Source organism: Excalfactoria chinensis, chromosome 5, assembly GCF_039878825.1.
Source record: "Excalfactoria chinensis isolate bCotChi1 chromosome 5, bCotChi1.hap2, whole genome shotgun sequence".
NCBI lineage: Eukaryota > Metazoa > Chordata > Aves > Galliformes > Phasianidae > Excalfactoria > Excalfactoria chinensis.
The window spans coordinates 51,104,124-51,122,720 of NC_092829.1; the positions used below are offsets into that span (position 1 = coordinate 51,104,124).

Consider the following 18,597-nt stretch of genomic DNA (forward strand, 5'->3'; position numbering starts at 1 on the left):
CTGAAGCCTTGGATTGCCAAATTGTCTTCTCCATGATCGTTTTCAGCTGTGTCTGTCTATGGTGCAGAATATTCCCAAAGTTATGTCTGCCTGCAGCAGAAGTTTGAATGGCTGACTATGTTAGAAACAGGATTGTTTTTTCCCTTTGCTAGGAGGTTGTAGTCATCGTGCAGTTGCTGATCCAAAGGGCAATGGCTGCTCTGTTCCTGCTTTCCCGGTCAAAATACTATTTTGTAAGCAAGTGAATGTGTACATAGGACAGCTGGATGAGATACAGTTGAGTCTGGTTATTACTGCTGTTTTGCTGTTGTTTATGGTTTTTAGGAGGGTATTAACAGTGCCTTACAGCCTGTTGTTTAGCCAGTGCCTGTGGGTATAACCTGGGCCTTAAGTTTTGATCTGCTGGTTCCTTCCTCTGGTACGTTCAACTCTGACCTTGTTCCCCATGAACCAAGGTGAAGATGCAATCATTCGTGTGAAGAGGCAAAATGTATGCATTTGATCCTTATCTGTCTGTTCCCATGCAGTGATACCTGTAATGTTGGTTGTCTTAGAAATGCATGTAATGCTGGTAATTGCTGTGTTATCAGTTGTATGCATATATTTGGTGCTATTCAGCTTCACACTGCACATACTTCGATATTAAGATTATGATTGCAGACATTAATATAATGGAGATTGGAAGGTGAGGTGAATATGAAACCAAGTGCTGTGGGTGGCTGAGCAGCTGCAGTGCTGCTTGCTTCTTGACACAGTTGAGCTGCAAGTATTTATCCCTACTCTTTCTTTTATGGAGCATTTTGATGACCAAATGAGTCCCCTTTCTGTACTGAGTACTGGGACCTGAGTTTTTGCTTGTGCTACATGTGGGGTTTTATTCTGACTCCTATCAGTGAAACATTTGAGAAACATGGTAGCAAAATATGATACTTTGTTTCATGAAGTAGCTTGTTGTTGCTGTTGCTGCTCTGCTACTGTAGTTTGCCGTCTGAGCTCGGCGGTTGCAGATCAGGGTCTGCAGATGCTCTTTCCAGTGGCTTTTTTCCTTTGGCTGTTAGGGAGTGATCGTTACTTGCATTAGGAAGCTAGGTATTTTCCATGTGTTTGTGTTGCCAAACAATAGTTATGGGAATTGCTTTTTCCTGTAAAGAAGCCAAGTAGTGGTGGGCCATCTGTACTATTTGAGGTAGTGTCTAGGATAAAGGTGACCTGGCTTCCTTTTCATTTCTGCTGCTCCCAACATTGACATGGACTGGAAAAGCCCTTCTGTTTGAACAGGCTTTCTAAAATTATCTTTTTTAACTGCATCAATAAGTTTTGAGTACAAACCTTTAATATTTTGAAGGTCCTCCCTTTCAGCTGAAAGCAGATAGTTGTCATTATGTTAGAAGTAGCAGAGCACTTGTGGACCTGTATTTGACTCAGAAACGTCAGCTTAGCCCTGTGGTTAGTCTTGCTGGGGTAGTCCTTGAAATAGAGAAGAGCTTATCAGACTCCGAACTACTTTTGTTCCCAGACAGCTTTTTCAGGTACTTGTAACAGCTATGGTCTTCTGCTTGCTTAAGAAAGGAAACTGTCTTGCATTTGGTAGAGTAGATAGAGTTGTTGGCAGCATCACCTTTCGTTTGCAATGTATGCAGTGAACTGATCTGTCTAAAAACTCAGCTTTATTTCTGCTGAGTTGGTTTTTGTTTAGATCAGGTCTTTTGTGTGGTTTATAGCACATAACCTTGCTGCCTGTTGTGCTTGCACATGGGAAGGAATTATCCAGAAGTGAGAACAGGCAGCCAGTGGCAAGGAGGAGGGCAGCACCACTTCACTTGGGAAAACTGCTTAGATATTGTTCAGACACTGCTCTTGTAGACTCTTATTCTCATTTTATCATATCCTTGCAACCTAAGCACTGTTGGGAGTTTCCAAGATGTTATTTAAAGGTGAAACTCTGGTTTTCAAATCCAAAAGCAGACAGCAATATCGTCCTGCTTCTGATGGGAATATGAATTCGGTTTTGATGTGCAGTTCTTCTGAGTCTCGAACTTCATACGTATGCCTGGGTGAAATTTTCTTCTAGATGAATGTTCTTGTGAGGGTTTGAGTTTCTGTTCTTCCTGGTGGTCTCAAGAAGATGTGTCCTATGTTGACTGTTTTAATTTAATCTGGGTAGTTGGTGGGACCTGAAATTTATCACCTTCACTGGTGTTTCCTGTACTGGACAAAATGGAAGTGACTCTGTTCTGCTTTCCAGTTCTGGAGTCTTGCTAAAATGTAAACACTTGTCAGTTCTGAAACTACCTTTAGAGAGAGAAGGAAAAAGAGATATATTGCCCTTAATGTGCTGAAGCATGTGGGGGAGATGTCTTCAGCTACCTTATGTTTTACTGTGTGCTGGTTTTGTACTGATAGAAGAAGTAGCCAGAAAGAAAATACTGAACGCTCCGTTAGTCTTTGAAATGTGTGTGCTCCAGGTTGTTCTACTGCACTAAAACTTTGCAGTGGGGTGGCAGAGCACAAGAGAGAGAAAAGTATCCCGTTGCCTTAGTTTTGTGTCGGATTTGCCCAGATAAGAAATATTTGCTGTAGCTGTTGCTTTCTTATTGGGCTGTCTGGATCAAATCCTTAATGTGATTTGTTTGTGAAATACTGAAGCCTTCTGTTAGTTCTGTTATTTATGATGTAGTGTTTGTCTGTCAAATAACGTGTCTAATGCGGTAATGGAGCTGGTGGGAAGTTTGTCTGAGCTGGGTAATTCTGTATAATGTGATGAACTATTTGGACATACCCCACTGAATTATTGTTTTGGTCCATGCTAATGGAAGGAATGGCATTATTCTGTGCTTAGCCTGGGTTATCTTTGTAACTTCTTCCATTACTACTTTCTTGATAGTGAAAAAAGTAGTTTGGGGAAGCATCCATTATGTGGCTGATACTTTAAAACAAATTCAAATCTTTCTTGGAGGAATGGCAGATACACAGGTGAGCTTTGATACCAGTAGCCTTTTAAAGAGTGGCTTTATGAGTATTGGTTTGGAATCTTTGTAAAGTGTTGGTTACTACCAACACTGTTCTACCCCTACAAACAGAGCTGTCAGTGCTGTGCAGTTCTTGTTTTTCCATGGAGAATGTGGCAGGTTGTACTGTGTGGAAATTGGAGCTTTGTGTCTGCAAGCTGCATGTTTGCATGAGTCAAAATACATTTGATCTGGCTGTTGGTGTGCTCCTTAGGAATTCACCTGCGTGTAATTTGTTTCTTTGGCTAATGGAGGGCAGCTCATCTAAAGCAAATCAATTGACTAGCTAACTACTTGCATGGATGTCCTTATTCTAGATTGAGAGTGCAATGTTCTAAGTTAGTTTGTGAGGCTGGGAGAAATGTGTTTTCATTGTGAAATTTGCCAGCACAAATAGCTAGTTGAGAAGTGTTTGGGATAACTCCCTGTTCTGACAAGTATGTAGTGAAAGCTGGATCTTCTTGTTGTGAATATATCTTTTATTGTAGTGACAGAAGCAATTCACAGACTGCTATGTTAAGTGTTCACATTAGCAGTGAAATAACTCTGTTGCTGGGACTTCAACAACAACAACAAATGCAATACTATGAATGGTTTTCTCACCAGGTGCTGAAGAAGTGTTGCTGCTTGCTAGGAGGACTGACTTGAGAAGGATTTCCTTGGACATGCCAGATTTCACTGACATTATTCTGCAGATAGACAATATCAGACATGCAATTGCCATAGACTATGATCCTGTGGAAGGCTACATCTACTGGACTGATGATGATGTTCGGGCAATTCGTCGGGCGTACCTTGATGGCTCCGGAGCACAGACTCTGGTGACCACAGAAATCAACCATCCAGATGGTATTGCTGTGGACTGGGTGGCAAGGAACCTGTACTGGACGGATACTGGAACAGACCGCATTGAAGTGACCCGTTTGAATGGGACATCAAGAAAGATCCTTATATCAGAAAATCTAGATGAGCCTCGTGCAATCGTGCTCAATCCTGTGATGGGGTGAGTTTTATTTTCATTGTTAGCCCTGCAGTAGTAGGCTTTTGGGTCCAGTTTGTGCCTTCTTGAAACTAAAAAGCTACAAATTACAACATGTGTATATTATTTGTCAAATGTTCATTTTGTTCTCGACATGAGCTTTCCCTCGCTTCATCCATCACATATATGTATACTATGCATGTAGAAGGTGACTGCTAAACACAGTGTTCTTAAATGAAAATGCGTTGTGTGTTTGGTTGAATTTTATTTTCTCTATATCTTCAGCATTATAGTTATTAAAGAATCAGGGCACTGCGCACTTTCATTACTTCAGTGTAGTTAACAGTTAAACTTTATCATTGCTACAGTCTGGAAAGCAGAAAGTTAGCAAGTTCCTTCAAAAACAGAACAGATCTTAACACTTTCTGTATTGCAGGTTATGTGCATTGACTGTTTCTTCCCTTTTCTTTACAGCTACATGTATTGGACAGACTGGGGTGAAAGTCCAAAGATAGAATGTGCTTATTTGGATGGATCAGAGAGGAGAGTTCTGGTGAATACATCCCTGGGTTGGCCTAATGGGTTGGCGCTGGATCTTGAAGAGGACAAACTTTACTGGGGAGATGCAAAAACAGATAAAATTGAGGTAAGAGTTGATCCCATGGGCATTCTTAGGAAACAAGTACTGTTATTATGTGCAGCTTTGCGTCTTGGAATCATCGATTTTTTTGAGGAGTCTCTTGCTTGTTAAATACGGTTCTAAAATTAATGAAAAGAGGCATATCTGAGAAGAAGGGAAGCACATTTGAGTGATTGCTTCAGAAAACATTTGCAATAGGTGCTATGTTATGTCAAGAAAATATGCAATTAGAAACTCCTGTATTGCTGGAAGTACAATTTGATTGCTTGGAATCTCAGGTTTGACCTAGGACCTTTGCAACAGATGGGATACTCTGGTATAACCTCCTTGACTTTTGCCTTGTCTGTGGTGCTTGGAACTAGCATCTGAAATTGCTGCGTGCAAAGACTTAATGCAAGATTTGTACAGGAGAAAGTGGATGTGGAGGCCCTAGAGAGCCATACTTCAGGACCTTGATGACTATGTGTTGTCCAGAGATACGTGGAAGGAAAGTTGTTTTTGCACCTGGGAGGCCTGAGATGTTCTAAGATGTTCTTCTAAGGAGATGCTTTTATTTCTCATTGTTTTTGTTTTAGTATCCCATGATTAAATCTTAATCTAAAACAGCACTTGTGAAGTATGCTGCCACAGATACTAGAGCTACAGGGAACTGAGTCTTGAGTTATGCTGAGAACAGAAGGTGACAAGTTAAATAAGTATAAAATGTGGAATCTAGTTTTGGGGCAAGGCAATTTGGAGTTGTCCATGTCCATGAGATTCTGATGTTTCACTGCATTAAGTTTTTGGCCTGGAAGGTGAGCCAGCAAATTTGTAGAGCTTGTTAATATTGTGCTGTAGAAGGAGTTTGGTTGTTTTTGTTGTCAAGGAATATTGATCTGCAACATCTTTGTAAATGCTGTGTGGATGCATTCATAAAATTGCTGAAGACTTGTGTGTAGGAGCAAGCTTACTTATGTGAGCTGGTCTGTTTAGTTTGAGGCAGCTGAGAAGAATAAAGGTGAGGTGTGAGAAAAAGAGAGGAAGGCATCTCAGGAGCTGCTACACAGACCTTAGTGGCTACGTGCTCAGACAGCTCATGAAGTGGTTGTCAGCTTTCCACTACTTTTCTATGGCCAGCAGAATGGTCATGATGTTAGCTGGGAAATAAGGATGCTGGAGAGACTATTGGAAAGAGAGGAGTTTTTTTCCAGGAGAAAATAAAAGAATGTGGATACAGCTGGATGTTGTAAGAAGGCCTGAACAGTTGTGAACAGTTACTTAAGATGCCAGTGTGTTCACCTGGTTAGTCGTTACCCTTTTGCTCCAATTTCTGAGGAAGAAGGCAAAATTGGATTTTGAACCTCAATCTAAATTAGCTCTATAGTAGCTCATGATTAATCTGAGGGTTTGGATGGCAGTATGAGATATGACCTGAGGTCAGGCAAAATCAAGAATTCGTACTCTGTTATTAGAGCTGTCATACTGACAAATGTTCCTTCTTAATATGTTGTTTTAATGCTCTGGGCATCCGGTAGCAATAGGTTCCTTGAGCTATCTGTGGTGTGTTGTTGTTTATCTTTCACAAAGATGCTGGAAAAACAGTTGGAATGTTAAAGGTGCTAAATAATTAGCTCCGAGTGTTTTAATTTCAAAAGGGAATTCTCCAGGGAATTTGAAATGGCTTCAAAGTACATTAAGGGGAATAACGTAGCTAATTGAAATAAATTCATAAATAGAATTGCCAAACCAAAATGTGAGAATGAAAGAGAGCTTTTTTCCCCTCCCCCCCTTCTTTCTAAAACAATAATGAAGTTTTCTTCCTATGGCATGAGCTAGTTTGTTGAGATTGTGTTTTGACTATGCTATTAAAACAGTCTATTTCTGTAATGATACTTAAGAAAAGCAAGGTAGAAATTTCACTCTACTCCTGTGAAATCAGTTGAGTTTTTACCTTATTTGGGGTAATAGTATGTACAGCATAAATAAATGTTGAGTCCTTTGGTAATGGCTGCGCTCTGAAGTTTTTGCCATCTGGAAGAAGGGAATTAGGACTGTCTGCTAGCTTCAGACATGTAACTTGAATGTTTGGCAGTGACTTGGTGTGCTGGGCTTGATGACTTGTGGAGCAGTACTCTCCCTCCTTACCTTTCAGACTGTAGGAAAGAGAACATTCCAGATTCCACCTTTTGTGGCTGGAACTGAAATTGTGCAATTCGTTTCACTGGTTTAAGCTGTCTGTTCGGACTGTCTTACTTCATTGTAAGACAGTGAAGCCAATGGTACTGTTTGGTTTGGCATCACAGTTTAGGAAAATCAGAGAAGCCAAAGTAAAGGCTTTTTATTCCCTCCGTTTTTCTTGTGCTTATTATACTTACTTTTTGTGGTTCTCTGCTGCTTGCAAAAATAGAGAGGAGGGTAGATCACTTGGTCTTAGGAACGGAATATTGTGACATCTCTAGGTTTTGTTTTGTATATTGTGCAACCCAGTTTTAATTGTTAGCACAAAGGTTTAAATATTTAAATCTCCATGCTTCTAGCAATGAGTTTGTGTTCTTAGATTAAAAGGTGTAAACATTCTCATTTAAAATCACTTCTCTCTCTCCCTGGCTTGTTCTTCCCTACACTTTTTGTTTTCATGTTAAGGATTTACTTTTGCTTGTTAGCCAGGTTCCTTCAGACATTTACAAATACCTGAATAGGACCCTTTAGGACATAATAGGGAAAAATATGGATGCTCGCCTGGGGCTCTGACTGGTGCCGTGAAGGGGCATGTTGTGGTCTGTTCTGGACTGGTACTGTGCAGCTGTGTGAGTTAAAATGGCACTGGCATGCTATCAGGAGAAATGTTAAATGTCTAAAGCAGAACTTCCATTAGAAAATAAATTTCCAGTTTCCCTTTTGGAATATGCGCCAGGCATTTATATTATGCTCACTTGGGAAAGAACTACATGACTTAAGTGGCTATTGACACAGCTCAGGTATTTATTGGCTGTCTCTACATTGGTCTCCAATAAGGCTTATTAATCCTCCTTAAAAGATAAAAAAAAAAAAAAAAAAAAAAAAAAAAAAAAAAAAAAAAATTACACTGGTGAAATATTTCAGAATATCAATGGTTTATCTAACGGATTTTATTTCACATTTCTTGTTTATCTTGACATATTTGCAACCCTGTGGTTTTTTCCTGTAGCACTTCGGTGCTTGAGAGCTTCCTTCAGTACCATAGGTTTTCCCAGTAAGCCCTACTTAGCACTGCCCTGCTAGCCAAAATACATGTCAAGTCTTGTTGTATGGTATACGAGGTGGGACATTCCCATTTGTACTTTCTATTGAAGCTATTCTTCACTTCAACACAAACTCATTCTTCTCATGTATGCGTTCCTTGCCAAGAGGATTTAAGCGGCACGCCAGCACAGTTAGCATGTCTTGGTGGGTTGTTCTGTCTGTGTAAGTGTATTGTCTACTGTTTGTCAAGACCAAAAACTAGCTAACTGAAAATCTTCTGGAGGCCAGAGATGAACAGGAGACACATGAGGTAAAGGAGAATTTCTCATCCCCACTATTGTCCTCTATCCAGCCAGTTTCACCAGTCTCTAAATGTCGTCCCAGTTTACACTGTACAACTTGCAAAGCTGAATGAAAACATTATCTCTGCTGCTTTGCAGAATGTAGTTGAGCTTAGTCTGTCCATAGGAAAAGTAGTTAAGCCCGATGCCTGTAAGTGTAAAAAAAAAATGCCCTGTATAAGCATGTACAGTTTTCTCTAGTTTTCTCAGAAACTACTTGTAGCTCAGAACTGCTTTCATTGTGTGCTGTGTATTCAACTGCCTTCCGTTTAGGAAAAATGCATCAATTCAGCGTGTGTGTGCTTGTGCGTTTCTCTGCTCAATGTTCTGCTTTTTCTGGTGATTTAGATCTGCAGGAAGGCTTTTTTGTGTCCCAGGTTCTTTAAGAAGTGACTCAACTTCATACAGCTTGGAAAACTGATAAGCTTGGGGCATCGGTGCTGTTTTTGCTAGACCTGGGGTTTGAAATGTACTGTGAACGTCTGGTTATTTCTTTGGTTTGCTTTGTTGTTGTTGTTTTTTAACACTTTTTCTTTGTTAACAAGTTGTGACATTGCTTCTGCTTGCGCTCTTCAGCAAATAGAAAAGAAACGCTGCAGAGCTGTTCAGGGTGCCGAGCAGTGTTCTGTACCAGGAGAGTATGTTCTTATTTGTGTGTCTAAAACTTCATGCCGTGAAAACAGCAGTTACTCTTTCCTGACAGAGACCTTCCCATCTGCAGCATTCAGCTGCAATACAAAGGGCCCAGTCACTCCGCAAGCAGTTTGTATCCTGAAGAAACCATTTGGCAAGGCTCGTCAGACTTTGCGTGACAGCAGCCTATGGGGCTTTCACTGCAAATTTGGCACCCCGTGGTAACATTGTTCCCAGCTTTTTAAATTTATGCTTGGTTTGGCAGAGTCCAAGGCAAGGAAAAATATATACTAAGTTTTGAGTCATGTCTGTTGAAATCATGTGTTTGTCCGCACAGCTTGGGCTGTGAGTAAGGGGTGCACAGAATAATCCAACAGAAATATGATTTTACTGACCGGGAAAAGGTACTTTCCAGGAATGAGCAGTAGATTAATAAGGATTACAGGGTTCCAGCAGAGAGAGAAGCAAAGGCCCAATGGCATCCACGTGTAGAATTTCCTAATTCTCCTTAAAAAACAATTTTGTGGTTAGCCGTGTTTCCCGTGTATTATTCCTTCAGTATTTGCTTAAAGCGCCCCAGGTGTAATTGCATAATGAGCAATTACAGAATTCTCAGGTGCCGCTTATTAGGTATGCGTTTTACTTCAGTTTGTGAAATATTCCTGGAATAAACGTTGTGCAGACTTCTGGCAACTTCCTCAGTCCTACTCACCTCCCCACCCCCCAGCTGCTATCCTTCATTTATCTTTGCTGAAGACTTATAATTAAGTGCAGTAGTTCTTTACAATAGGATGTTCATGTCCAAAGTGTAAGTCGGCACCAGCTGTCAGTTCTGGAACTCCCTGAAACATTTTCCAAGATGCAGATATGTGAGCTGTCCTTGAAACTTAAAGAAACCATCGTTATAATTTCTTTGTTGCCAGCAGTATGCTGCTTAAACACCATAAGATGTCATTTGGAACAAGGTGCTGCTTAGAGTAGTCTCTGCAGAAGTGTATTGTACAGAAAAGTTAGCAATCCAGTTTATAGTTGTGCTTTCTATTCAAGTCTGAGTATACTTCACATATTACACTTTGTTTTTCAGCCATTTTACACACACAGAAAAGTGCAATATTTATAGATTGGAAGTTCTAACCGATACAGAGGAGTGTAAATCTTTGCTTTGGCATTTCCTGCTAAGGGAATGAAAAGGCAGTGCAGCGTAGTAAACTCTATGGGAAATATTCTGTATTGCATGGGCACCAGGCATGCAGCAGTGTCCAAAGAACCATGTGTATAACTATCTTCCAGGGTTCTAAATGGGGAATAATCTATAGTAGTGAGTGTGGGACCAAATTTTTGCCAGCAGCCACGTGGTAGCTGTGGAGTGGATAGGAGGAGTCACTTGAGGAAAGGGCTGTCTTGAAATATTGTCACAAGTTTATGGCAGTTATTGCACTTTATGCCTGATGACAAATTGGTTATGACTGCTCTTCCCAGTGGAACGTTGCTGGAATGAAACACTCTTTCTGGAAGGGAAGAAAGCTGCAATTTTTACTTCAGTGCTTTAACAATGCTAATTCTACAAAACGATATCAAGCCTCGAAGAACTAAAGTGAAAAGAGAGTCTGCATCTTAGGAAGAAGAAAAAAGGGGAAGAGTGTCTATTTGTTCATCTTCAAGATTCCTCAGTCTTTTTTCTGCCTGTTTGCGGTGTTCCATTTGCACCACCAGCCTCATCACCAGGTTTGCAGTCAATATAAACCACCCTGACCCCAAACTTCTACCTCAGCTGAGACTGGCCAGGATGTTGTTGGAGTCTCAGCTTTGTCTGATGAAGATTTTTCAGATTTCTGCATTATTATTTTTGGAACAATCTTTAACTAGCTTTCTACCTAAGAAGTGATGTTATAGTTGATTGAACCCTGTGCACACCAGTCTCTAGTTTGGAGCAGAGACTGCTGAGTACACTGTAATCTTCTGCAGGTCAGACCGCTGAGTGGTTTCAGATCCTAAAACTTTCTAATGAATTTAAACTCTCTGTCTGTGTTAGATATTTCTGAGATGGACTCTGGTTTAGGATTTCCTGGTGTGAGACTGCCTCTTTCTGGTTTGCAGAAATATAGTCAGCCTCTACCTGCTTAATAGATGCATCCTACTAAAAGAGCATAGAGCCTTCTAGCTCCATTCTTCAAAATGCAGGGCTAAGTTGTCTATAAATTGCCTACTGCTTAATTAGGAATTTCCATGTATTATTTTATATTATGCACCACATGGGATTTGTTTGCTTTCAAGAGGACTGTTACCAAGTGTGGTAGCTGCCAAAGTGAGATCCTTGTTCACAAAGTGAGAGGCTTTAGCTACTGGAGTGCAAGTACTGCACCCTTCTGCTCTAAACTTTGTAATAAGGAGCTGCTCGTGGAGCAAAGATATCCATGTGAAGGAAGGTGTACTCATCAACAAGAATTTACTCCTGTCCCCCTTTCAGTGGGTTAGCTGACAGGTGACCCTTGTATTTGAGCACTGAGCATAAGAAAGATGTGTCAGTGTTGAGGGGGAGAGTATTTCAAGAATTTGCAACCAGCGTTTGGTATGAAAGATGCGCCCAAAGTTTGGCCAATTCTGCCTGTGTTCAGGTGCTCTTGGACATCTGTTGTTTTCCATTCTATAGAAGACTTGAATAAAACCCTTTCTGTCATTCTGGATGGAGTGGGATGGGATGGAGGGTGTTCATCTGCAGGTGAATGATGACTTAACCTCAGTTGCATCACCTTCTGGCTGCAACACAGCAGCCCAGTGTTCATGAGGAAAGTGCTCTGGACTGATGTCTTCTCAGCAGCCTGTGGTGGCATGAGCGTGTTCTTAGTTCTTTAAGCTAGATTTCCCATTGAAATCAAATTCAAGACCCTAGTTCTTTTATCCATGTTCTAGACCCAGCACATTGAAATGACAGCTTATGCATCAGGGGTGAAGTCTGCTGTCTGGTGTCACTTACAACATAAATGGGTTTTTCCACAATAAAGGCAAACCTGTTTTGTAGTCAATAATTATTTTTTTTCTTAAGGATTGTGCTGAGCTATTGAATTAACCTTCCCTCTTCCCTCCTTTTCCCAATTTCTAGGAACTGAATAGAAAAACCACTAAAGAGTTCAGTACTGTCTGCTCCAAGTGCAAAGTTCGCACTAGTTGACCTCACTTTCACCTTTGTAAATAACCAGAAATGTTAGTCTATGAAGAAGTGAAGCAAAACCAGCCTTGCAGTGTAACTTGATTCTGCAGAAGCACGGGCCTCATTTTGCAAGTAGAGAGTACATGGGAAGATGTGGGCTGTGTTAGTCATACCCCATAATGCACTAGGAGAGGATTCTCAAATAGCCATTTGATTGAAAGAGGACCCTCCATAGAATGTTTTTGATCAGGAATTCTAAGCTTGATGTTTTATCCAGCATCCTCAAAGTTGAAAATCCACAAATATTTGTGAATGCCATTTAAGTACTCCTCAGTCTTTCTACAGTGGAGTCTGTACTGGTATTATTCTCTTCTACAACTGTTTGATCTATTAGGATTGCTGAACAGTCATAAAAACCTTTAAATCTTGTCTATTTTTGAGGGGTTGTATTGTTTTGTACTGCTTCTGTAATGGGACAGGCAGCATCTAAATTTGGTCTTTGCAGAATGCTTAGGACTTCTGTATGTGCAGCTTTTTGCTATATTTATCAAGAGGAAATCCTGAGGATGTATTTAACTGTGATGTTGAAGAATTATTTGAGTTTTCCATACTTCAGGCTCTCCTTTCTCATTAAAGAATTATTTTGGGCTGTCTGCTGTCAAATCACCTTTTACTACTCTGCCAGGGAGAGAATTCTGCTTTGCTGCCCCTGCTGAGATTGCTTTCTGCATTAAAAAGGCAGATTTTTGTGTTTAGCTGTATGAAGGCTTCTCTACCTATGAAGCATAGAAGTGCTTCCCCCTTTATGAGAACCTAATGCATTTTCTGGCACAGAATAAGTAGTGTCTCCTCTCTCTGTTTTCCAAGAATAATACAGAGCATTGCCATACAGCTCACCTCTGACCTGGGAGGAAGATAAGGAGCTGCTGCCCAGGAGTTGTGACCCCCACAGATATTGCTTTTATCCCAGGGTCAAGAGCCATTTGCTTCTGTCTAAGGGAAAATTGTGTCAGTATGCACAGTGCACCCTACCAGATGATCAGGTTTATTTGTCACTGTGGCTTGGGAACTGACTTTTCCCTGGTGTGAAATCTTTTCCCAACTACTATTTTTCTACTGCTATTATTGAAGGAAAGTACCAAAGATGCTTGACCTTTCAGCGTCTGGAACTCTCTTTTCTATATTTAATCCTTTGAAACCGCTGGGAGGACACCACACCCTTACTGCTGTTTATTGATATTAGGTGCGAGCTTTTCAAATGAAGAATGCAGTTCAGTGCCACGAACACAACTTTTAGCATTCTCCTAGCCCAGCTTTAGTGTCACTCCGTCTCTGTTAGACTCTTTTCTGTTCAATGTGATTTTTTTCCATAAGTGAAGTTGGCCACTAAAGCTGCTCTTCTTCCATTGCATTACACCAAGGAGCGCACAGTGCAGCTGCTGGATGGCAGAAGGCACCGCGTGCCTACCTCAGGATTCTTGGAGCACTGGGTTGTAAAATGCATGAACCTGGATGCTATTAGGAAAAGGAGCCCTGATGTTATGCAGAATAGGGATTTTCACGTTTCTCAAGAATGCATACTAAAAGCAGAAACATAGAACTTGCTTTTTGTGACACCTCTTATCAAGTAGCAAGGACTGATTTTAGACTTGTATCTTCTGGCCCTGACGAGAGAAATCTGATGTATGCCTGTGATGGCCACGGCCAACCTACCCTAGGACTGCTGAGGTTGCCTGCAGCGGTGGGAAATTTTTCTTATAAATGTCTGTAGCGTAGATGAAACCAAAGGTTTTTGTGTCTATTTAGCCTTTCTAAAAATTCTTCAGTATACTGATGGGATAGCAGTCACTCAAAGGAAGACTTCCTTTGCTGGCTTGATTGACTGGAGTCATTCTGTGGGAAAGGAAGCTAACTTATTCTAAACTGAAGGTGACCCTTGCCTTTTTGTGAGCAATAAAGACATAATAGAAGCCCAGTTAGGGTTCAGTGGAACCCCCACAGCCATCTGCACACTTCATTGGCAGAAGTGGCTTTCACTTGAACTTGCATTTGACAAGTGTTTTCTGTCTCTTTCTCATTCAGAAGGGTCCTTCAAAGCCAAGTAATTGAAATGCTCTCACCCCTCACTCCTTTTCCTCCTTCCCCCAGACTCGCTTAAATTGCGGGGCGTTGGTATTCCATGTTAATGAGCAAAAAAATGCATGCGCTTCCAAAGCTCCTACATTTCTCCTTCCCATAGGGAAGCTTCTGAAAAACTCTTTTCCACATTCTAGCAGCAGCTTCATAAAGGAAAAGTTGAGAAAGTGTTTCTGTTGCCTGTTGCATTGCTGTTGCTCTCCTCCCTCCCCCTCCTTTTTCATAGCGCTGGACTTTTGAAATGAAACACAAATCAGGTCTCTGGAATAAAAGGTTGTGAGTATGCCTTGTGGCATTTGGAATGAGACTATTCACTGCCTGAATGACTATAAATAGAAAGCTAGGAGCTGTGTATTTCTCAGTTCAGGCTCCCTGCAAAGAAGCGCCCTTCCCAGTAAAGGGTGACTTTTGAAAGAAACCTTGTTCCTTGTGCTGAATTGAATTGCTCCAGGAATTCTTCTTCTTGCAGCTCGCATAAAAGGCGTTAATCTCTAATTTATTTCTCCTTTTAAAGGCAGCGTTCTCCGTAATAAATGTATATTCTGAGCCGTGTAGCCAGATATGCCCGTCTTCTCTGTGCAGAGTTTCATGTAAAATTCCAAATGCAGAGCAAACATTGTTCTCTGCGTTTTTGCTCCTGAAAGCTTTCCTTTGGCTCTGCTCCAGCTGTCGGCTCCTTTTTATCTGGGATTCATTCTTGGGGAAGAAGGCTAAATTAGTGGCACTCAGGTTTTTTAGGGTTTGAGGAACAGAATGGGAATTGTGATTGATTTTTTTATAATAAAAGATTCGATTCTCCCCACCGACTTCTGATGTTACCGACATAAGAACCCCAATAGCTTACTGTTGCATTTCTGCACACAATTTGTTTGGCTGATTTGGCTGTTATAAATGCTCATAAATCTCCTGTGTTGTGCACTTATGCAAATTTAGCACAATCATTTTTCTTCTTGTGCCTCTTTTCAGAAGTTCTGTAGCATTAAGAGAATCAGCAGAGTGGACAGGAGGAAAATGTTTGATGGGTTTGAGTTGGCAGTGTTAAATATCTCAGCACTCAAACTGTTGGCCTGGCTTTTTTCTTTTTTTCCCCACTTTTTTTCCCCTCCCTCTCCCCCCCCCCTTCCCTTCCTAACACAGTGGTGTTTTGTACAGTGTTATTTTGAAAGCTGCTTCTAATTTTCTCCCCAGACCTTTTGTTTCACATATTTTTCTGCCTTCTAAAATCTAGCAAGGGTAGCCTTCTTTGCACAACCTTTTTTTTCCTGGTTCTTAAGTTCTTCAAGTCTTAACAAAGGCATTCACGTACCCCTTGCGTTGCTGGTTCCATGACTATTGGATTTCTTATTCGCTTAACAGGAGCGTTTAAAGATGGATGATGCCTACCTGTGTGACCTGCTGTAGGGAACCTGCTTTAGCAGGGGAGTTGGACTCAATGATCACTTGAGGTCCCTTTCCAACCCCTGCAATTCTGTGAGTGTAATTTGTAGTGTGTTTTTTTTTTTTTTTCATTAGTGTTAATACAAAAAATGCCAGAAACAATGGATAAACAAGAAGTAGAAGAGAGTTTTGTGTATACAATGATGGCCCTTTCTACTAGAAAGGAAAAACAAGCAGAAAAAGAAGCGTGCTCTTCAGTAAGTCTAGGAAAGTCTCCAAGCAGGAGAGAAAGCAAGTCATCCGTAATATATAATTTATTTTCTTACAATTTACTAAATTATAATTTCCTTAGCCTAAAACCCACAATCAATGTCACTGTAATAGGATTTTTTCGGACACATGAATAATAAACGTTGTGGACATATGTATTCAAGTTAGACATTTCCTTCTCTTAATCCTGACTGTTGGGACATCTTGATTATCCTTGTCATTTTACATTTTGTCTGTGTGTTGGTTTCCTTCTGTGTACCAACTGTTTTCCATGTCACCTCTTTATTGTGGTGACTTCTTTCATCCAAGATGGGCCCCAGCCATCCTCCTGCGTTTGCAGCTGGTATAGGTATTTCTCTTGCCTCTTCCTTTCATCCCAGAAGCCTGTTGTGAGCCATTGTATGAGCATGGTGGGTTCTTCTTGTCACATTCCATCTAGCCTCATCTCTGGTGACTTTTGTCCAATGTTTAAGGCCACGTTGTAGATGTCACCTACTGTCCATTCATACTTGTAAAATTTTCCTGCTGCTATTCCAAGCTTAGCTCCTCATATAATGTACTTTTACTGCAGTTTTTATCTGCCTCTTTAAAGCGACTTTGATTCATGGAGTGTTCTACATTTATAATATCCTTGAGCAGAGATCTTGGTTTGGAAAGACAAGCAGTTGCTTAGTTATATTTTGCCAGTTATTCATTTGAGTTGCCCTTGAGTTCCTTCCTTGCTTAACCTATGGTTACCTTCCAGCTAAAGCACACAAACACAGCCTTATTTTTAACTATGTTGCCCACTAGTTTGATTATTTAGAATATTGGATCGTCTGCTTTTTTAAAAAGACAAAACTTTGAGCATATGTATTTATTTGCTATTATGAATGTATGTTATCTTGAAAAGCAAAGCATTATGGTTTGTTAAATGGTTGGCAAGCACAGAGTGCCCCTTTCTTCTAGCTGTAGGTCTGATTGTATTCCTTGTTAAAATATCAAGTGTATTTTCCAAACTGATGTGAAGAGCAAAGTTGCTGAGAAAGGCATAATTAGAACCTAGGTAGTTGTGTGTAACGTATAGTACTTTCTGTCATATAGATTATTAAGAGTTATTTAGGATGTCTGAAAACCCCACTGCTCTCACCTAGAAGGCAAAGCGTGGGAGAGACCTCAGCTTTAGAAAACAGTCATGTTGTTGCTTATAGTCCCAGCTTTTTACTATTAATCTGAATAACTGAATTCATATCAATCATTTAGAATAACTACTCTTTCCAGGCATGACTTTTGCTGGAGTAAACTGTGTGATTTAACCGCTCTGGGCTTATACCATCTGGTTCTCTCACTGAGACGCAAGTGTATGGTTCAATCTGCATAGCAGAGCTTACATTCCAGTTTTAATGCATCATAAATGTCTACAATGAAAGATCTGTTTTGGTTTGAGGCTTCCCTCCCCTTACTCCGATAGCAACAGTGAAGGTTTTACAAATTGTGCTGTAGGTTTTACAAACAGTACGCAGTCTTCTGGTTCACCTCCTCAAGTTCCCTTCTGCTCTTTCCACGTGAGCTTTTCCTAACCCAGAAGCAGTGCATGTTTGATTCTCATCTGAATTCTTTGCTGTCATGTGCAACCAAACAGACTTGCAGTTTGAATCTCAACTGTTAGAGGCTCAAAGCAGTAATAACTATAGAACTGTCTTTTCCAGTGATGTGACATAAATTAAAATGGTGTTTTTGTTGAATAATATTGTTACCATGTACTTCTGTCTATTTGTTGCTGCTTTCTTTTTTCTTTGCTTTACTTTTCTTTGTTCTGACCCCGCAGTGTAGTGTTACCATCAGCTCTCATGGCTCAGAGCTTCAGCTGTACACCTGTAGGTGTCAGAGGATTTCTAACATACAACTGAGAAGATGTGTTCAACTTGGCTGCATCTGGAGTCACAGCACTGAATAAGATCAGTGGTCTGAGTTGATGCAGAAAATCCTTTTTTAATTTGTACTTGGTGTGCCTTACTTGCTTGTGCAGAGTCATAAGGATAACTCGATCTGGAGTTAGAAAGGATATTCTCTAGGTGGCTGATAGCTTGCTGTCCAGTCTCATGTATGAATCTCATACTCTTTCTCAGGATAGCAGTGGGAGTTGTCAGTCTTTGTGGCAGTATTAGGTTCATCCACTTTGCCCGTCACATGCTGATTAGTCATCTTCAGTGCAGCCAGAAAGGAACACGGTGTGGAGGAATGTGTATGAACTTAAAAGATCTGTGTTTTCATTGCTGGTTGTGATACTGAAGGCTGTGAAATGTTTAATGAGCTGGTGGTTTAATGGTTGTTGGCTTTGGGTGTTTTGTTTTCTTCTCCCTGCCTTAAGAGATGAAGTATTTATGCTACTTTTTCATGGAGTTCTCTGCTTTCCCTGATTGTGTCATCTCTGTCCAGGTCTGTTGTCAGAGAAGTTTCCTTCCAGAATATTGACAGATTGTGCATGTTTAAATTATTTCAAACTTCTTGAAAGAAAAACTACAGCCTGTTTGAATATAGAACTGCTACTACCTGTATGTAGCAGTGAGGAGCAGAACCTGGGCTGAAAGCACAGAAATGCATGTCTCTATTAAAATGGGAATTAAATATTTGTCATGAGCATTAAAAGGAGAAAATCTTGGGTTTTGTCTGTACAAAAATACCAACTTAAGCAAGGTTCTTGCTAGTGCTAAACCAGTATAAGGAACCAGTACAGCAGGAGCCAGGATCATCTGAAGTTCTTTCCAGAGTAGTAATTATGAAACTTGATAGCCTTTTCTGCTGAAGCCTAGTGGTGTTCTGGTGGCCCAGAAGACATTTAAGAGAGTCCCATCTTAAGATTTGACTATCACTTCCTAGGAAGG

The 18,597-nt window shown here is 40.6% G+C and overlaps 1 protein-coding gene across 3 annotated transcripts in view; it reads left to right on the plus strand.

Moving 5' to 3' along the window:
* LRP5 (LDL receptor related protein 5) overlaps positions 1 to 18,597 on the plus strand; it is a 118,264-nt gene that overhangs the window by 60,762 nt on the left and 38,905 nt on the right. For all 3 annotated transcript variants that reach the window (XM_072337475.1, XM_072337472.1, XM_072337473.1), the window contains exons 6-7: positions 3,615 to 4,011; positions 4,462 to 4,633. In XM_072337475.1, coding sequence (XP_072193576.1) covers positions 3,615 to 4,011; positions 4,462 to 4,633 — 569 coding nt within the window. The remainder of the gene's footprint in view (positions 1 to 3,614; positions 4,012 to 4,461; positions 4,634 to 18,597) is intronic.